The following is a 6,000-nucleotide window of genomic DNA, read 5'->3' as shown; positions in this document are numbered from 1 at the left end:
TTTGTTTTTTTTGTTATGTTTATTGTTTTGTACATAAATCAGGCTGTTAGTTTTAACTTTTAAATTTAACATTTGCCATGTTTGACATTTCGTGCCCTTTTATAGCTTATTATGCAGTATGGGCTTTGCTCATTGTTGAAAGTTGGACCTATATATGACAACATCTATGTCATTTGGTCTTGGTGGAGATTTGTCTGATTGGCAATCATACAATGTTTTCTTATTTCAATGTGAATCATAATGCCAGTTAGAAAAGCAATACCTTTGTTTCACAAATTTAATTACAATTTAGACAAAAGAAATAAGACTTGTAGAAAATATATATAACTTTATTTTGGTACATCTGCACCATCATAACGACAATATTTACATACAATATGTATCCCTGATAAGTACAACAAAATCCGAGACAAAAGCTTAGGTATGTGTTACTATGGTTACAGAGAATTCTGAGACAAGTCTTGATGTGTTTACACTGAAAAATGTCCTGGAAGTATCCAAACTTCCCGATCAAGTTAATGTAAGTGGTATAATTTTATATAGATATTTCAAATTCAAATAAATCATCTAGTTACCCCCGTATTAAGCTTTGTTCCACAAGGTTATCAACTACTGTGGATTCATTTATTTCTGTGGTTACTTATTTTCGTGGATTCAAGGAAAAAATAGGCATTCATGGATATTTGTTTTTTCGTGGTTTTGCCAAAATCTGCATACAAGTCTATAGAAAGTTTCTATTTGTTTTCATGGTTTTTGCAAAATCAGAAGTCTATAGACAAGTTGTACATCATGGAAAAAGTAAATTTGTTGATCTTTACCCTGGAAATCCATGATGATTGATTTCATCATAAAACATGCATGATAATGAATCCACAGTAGTCTACATTTCAATTTGTGAAGCATGTTGACTCGAATTACCTACACTTATTAAGTTGGCAAAAATGGTGGAAACGTCCCTCGTTTCAGGAATACCTTGTAACAAATTTGATGATTTGACCATGGTTATATGATTAAAAGTGAGTGTTTTCAAAGAAAATCCAACCTGACTCTGGAGGATAATAAACAAAAGGTAGCAGTGGAGACACAATTTCAAAAAGATAACAATGTTGACAACAAAGGCTATTTAACAAAACTGTCATAATTATTTTGTTTGTCTATATAATCAACAAAAACAAAACAGTTAATGCAATGTACCAAACATTACATTTGGGATGTGTATTGTCCATACAACTTGTACAAAAAATTTACAGCCAATATAACATATAATTACAAAATTATCACAGTGGCGACTTGAAGCAATCTTATCATACAAACTTAACGTATAACACTGTAATAATTCATTTATAATAATGATAATTTTATAGATATGTTGGATGACAGGTCTATGAACCTTATTTGTTTAAATGTGTACAATGTATTCCCTCTTCATGTGTAATGGACAACTTAAAGAAGACATACAAAATCAAGGTGGCGAGGTTGAACATTATATTTTAATTACAATTATACACTGATTAAATATTGAGGTTATTTTTTTATATTGGACTAGAGATTATAATGAAACAATAGATAAGATGCAAAACAAAACATCTTTAAAGAGACTCTAAAGAACTTGAGAATAATGAGCCCTGTTAGAAAATATTCTATCACCACATATATTCAGGGGAATAACATTTACTTCAATTATTTCTACTTTTGACCCATATTAACTTTCCAAAATATTTTCCAAGATTATTACATCTTGTCAACCATTGCTGACTGATCTAAAAGTTACCTATTAAGTTATGACATCTAAATACCAAAGTAAATATCTCTTTGTGTAAACACAGTTTTGGTTCTGATGTTGTTTGAGCTTACAAAAAATAACATGTCATGTATAATAAACATAAACAAATATGAAAATTTCATATTTTATGACAGAACAAAATTAGAATGTGCTACTTTAATCAACCTTTCATGCATTAATATCATTAAACTCTTTTTCTTTAAATTTTTTTTGACAAAATAACTTTTTACAGTGAAAAAAAAATAATTTCTAAATGAAAAAGGTAAAATTAGAGAGTGAAAATTGTTTATTTGGGTCTGTAATGAACACATTTAGTTTATCTAATTTTACCATATAAAATATCTTGTAACTGATTTTGAGATCATGTCAAAATAATAAGTACCCTTTACACAAAAAGTAATTCAGACAGCACTAATATACCAAATCATCATTAACCAAACTAGAGACTGCATCATCAACCTAGTATCTTTGACCTTTAGAACTGTTTTAAGCACTTGCTAAAAATATTTATGCAAGCCTGGCTTTTCTTCTTTGTTCTTTAGCTCTTACAAATAAATCATAGTTTATTTCTGTAACATTTTTAACATGTGGAAGATTGGAGCACATGAATTCATCTCCAATTGAAAGTCAGCCTTTATGGTAGGCTTTTAACAGACAATGATGATAGACACCAAATCCAAGCTGTAGCCCAAACTGACACCTTTGACCAGTAGGGCTAACATACATCTAATTAATATGTAATAATGGTAAATGCAGTTGTTCTGTTTCAAGGAAAATAAACAATGTAAATTCACAGCCATTACAAAAATATTTGGTCCCAATATGACAAAATGAATTAATATAACATGATTTAAATTCATTAATAATTAGTGTCTACTGTCCATACAACAACTAAATAGTACCTGTCAAGGAAAAGGTTTTCATTTTTTCTCTAAATATAATGTTTTGAAACAAAAACCGTACATATGTGGCTATCAACCTAAAACAGAATTAACATTGGTTGCATCAAAATTACAGATTTCGCAGTCCAAAAAAAAATCCTGATAGTTTCATGAATGAAACAAAATCCTGAAACTTAATTTATGTATGACAAACTAAAGTAAGCATATAAATTAATAAACAAAACTAAAAAAATCATAACAAATATGAGATCCCATTGACATGAAACTTTTTTGAGAAGAAAATAAAAATTTCTACTATTTTATAAAAACAATAAATTACAAATATATTTTAACTTAGCCAAAGTATATCATTTTTAAGATTTCCATCCTTGATAAATTTGAAGTATAAACTTATAGAGCAAGCTAATTGCTTGAGAAAGTACACACAAAAAAAAACCTAACTGTACAAATATTTGATGCCGGATCATCTTAGAGAATAGGATACACAGTTTTTTACATTTGAAAATAAATCTAATTTTGGTTGAAGCTTAAGATGAAAATCTTAAAACTAACTTGTTCTCTGGTCTTAAAAAATGAGAAAGAACAGAATTGAGCATAAATAGACAACATATAAATGAGCAACCAATTCTAAGAGCATAAAGTTGAAGCATACAGTAGTCATAAAGGATGGTGTTTATAAGGGAATTCTTTCACCAATTTTTCACAGATATATTGACTTTTAATCTACAAGCTGTGTGCATCTATTGAAAATGAGTTATTTCTTAATGACCAACAGGTATTTCAAAAGTCTTAAACATAGTTGAAAATAAAAATCTTGACATCATGTTTTTTGTGTTTTTATGCTATTTTTTATTGGCATATTGAGAACTAGAAGTAGATCATTTATCAGAGAGTCTGCCTATACATACCAACACCATAACTATATTTAAATGTATATAGTACTCGCATGCTGTTGGCATTTCTAAATCACAAACTTAGCAGTATTTAGTCATTTAAGAATGAATATTCAATTTGACCCCCTTTCATTCATTCAAAATCTCAGTGAATATTCAAATCATGTGAAAAATGTTCTATGCATAAGTCCTATGATTTTGAATGACTACATTTTTTTGGCAAATAAGGCCCTTAGCACGGCAACTCCTTTGTTACAACCATGTTACCAATTTCAAGGAGCACTTGCAAAACTAATGGATTTATAGCAGTTTTATGTGTCTGATCGATGTATTATAAAGAATTACCTAAATTAAGATGTTGCATTAAATTACAAAATAGTGAACTATCCTCCATTTGATGCCACTTAACTCAGTGGTTGACCTTAATTTCGATAAATGCTGAAGCACATGAAAGCCATTGTTTTATAAGGGTTATGGATCAATCTAAATTAATCTAGGCATCTTGCTTCCTCTATTATGAATATAAGTTATGGGGTTACAATTATTTCATGGCCTTTGTTTGATGGAGAAATAGAGGTGAAATGCATAAATGTATCAGCTTCATCTACCCAAGCTGTACAAAAGCACCCCTCTGTAAATATATGAATGAATTTGGATTGAATTATCTCCCTTTCTATATGATATATACTGGTATCCTGTTTCTGCTGAGTTACCAGGAACAGTCTATTCACTTCCTGGTTACCTTCTGCTGTTTCCATAGAGTTTACAAATGTTTGTGATCATTTCTAAAGTTAATTTCACGATGTGTTATCTGTACCTCTTGTAAATATAGTTTTCACTTTTACTTTTAGGACTGCTCAATTGATGTGTCCGGGGTTTCCAGTCCGGATTTGGTCCGCCAGATTCCCACAGTGTGGTCACTAGAAGTGCAAATAAAAGCAAAAATAAAGCAACTAAATAAAAAAGAAAAGAAATACACATGTATGAAATAAAAGATAAAATAGTTGTTGAATCTGGCTACTCAAAGTAAATTATATTTACATAAAGCTTCATTTTATCATCAAAACAAATGTCACATTGAAAAAGAGAAGCCAGAATCAACCAAGCTGAAAAAGATATAATCAACTGCAACTAAAATGTAAATGGCTCAGAATATTCTAAGTAAAACAAGCCTCACAACATAAAGCAAAACACAATCTATATCTGGCAATTTTAGCTTGTTTAATTTTTCGTGTGTTTGCAGCAGGCATTTTGCCATGAAAAATACCCTATACAAACATTTCATTGTCCAATCAAAGGCATCTTTGAAAGTCATGAAAGGGATCAATGAACACAGAAAATATTCGTCTTCAGTTCAGCACAAAAATGACAGAAACTAACCTGAGATACATTACTTCATAATTGTCTGCTCTTGGTTATTTAGCACATAATTTTGATGATTTGGGGACTGAAAGATTGGATTATGTATAAAGTGCTACCTTTTTTTTCAAATAAAGTTAGACCAGGTCTGATGTGGAATGATTCTTTCATTTTGATAAATATACATTTGTTTAAATGAAATATACAATTTTTAACCTTCAACAGGCATTATTTAAGCCTAAGAAAATCAAAGAAGTTCTCTGTAAATCAAAAATCAAGTTTTAAAATTAAGCAATTGTTCTGTAAGGTCAGGGTTTTTCAATTTGTTGATTCACAGATTTTTTACATGAAAAAGTTAGGTTGCATTTAATTTCATGAAAAATATCTGCTGCTAAGCAGATATTTTCATTTATATTTCAGAGATAATGTAATTGTGAGGGTCAGTGGGAATTAAAAAGCACTAAATGTCATTTTTTTTCTTCTCCTGAAAATCAGAAAAATGGGGTTGGAGGATCTGTAAACCACAAAAATTAAAAAACCCTGGCCTAATAGATAATAATTTTATTTTTCATTAATTGCACCATTTCAAATAAAAAATGTAGGACACACTGGACAAACATTGACACAGCATGCTTCATGAATCACCAATGTGTATATATATATATATATATAAAACTATTTTAAGTGTCACACCTTTTAAACACAACACAATTTGATTGTCTCTACTGCAGTGAGTACCCAAAAAAACCATTCCTTCAAATATTACTATGTTTAGACTTGGTAAGAAATTGGCCATGGAACCTATATCATATTGTTTTTGATAGAACATTATAAATTATGTCAAAATACTATGGGCTCACTTATTCCAGGAAACTGTAAAAATATTGCTTAAATGTCCTATTTATATAAAAATGAGCTGTAGAAAAGTTTCCAAAAAATGTTCCGAGTGCAAGTATTCATGAATGTGATACATATATACCTTATATATCATGAATATAGTCAAATGGGTATATACTGCATGAAATTTTAATGGAATAAATTACTGAATTATTATATTATGATG

The 6,000-nt window shown here is 29.6% G+C and overlaps 1 protein-coding gene across 12 annotated transcripts in view; it reads right to left on the bottom strand.

The window, feature by feature from the left end:
• Window positions 1-313: 313 nt before the first annotated feature.
• LOC127706182 (kinesin-like protein KIF21A) overlaps window positions 314-6,000 on the bottom strand; it is a 122,384-nt gene continuing 116,697 nt past the window's right edge. For all 12 annotated transcript variants that reach the window (XM_052210620.1, XM_052210629.1, XM_052210628.1 and 9 more), the window contains one exon: window positions 314-4,498. In XM_052210620.1, the coding sequence (XP_052066580.1) occupies window positions 4,386-4,498 (113 nt within the window). In that variant the 3' untranslated portion in view covers window positions 314-4,385. The remainder of the gene's footprint in view (window positions 4,499-6,000) is intronic.

This window comes from Mytilus californianus, unplaced genomic scaffold (genome assembly GCF_021869535.1).
Source record: "Mytilus californianus isolate M0D057914Y unplaced genomic scaffold, xbMytCali1.0.p SCAF_6, whole genome shotgun sequence".
NCBI lineage: Eukaryota > Metazoa > Mollusca > Bivalvia > Mytilida > Mytilidae > Mytilus > Mytilus californianus.
This window is presented reverse-complemented; position numbering and strand designations above follow the sequence as displayed.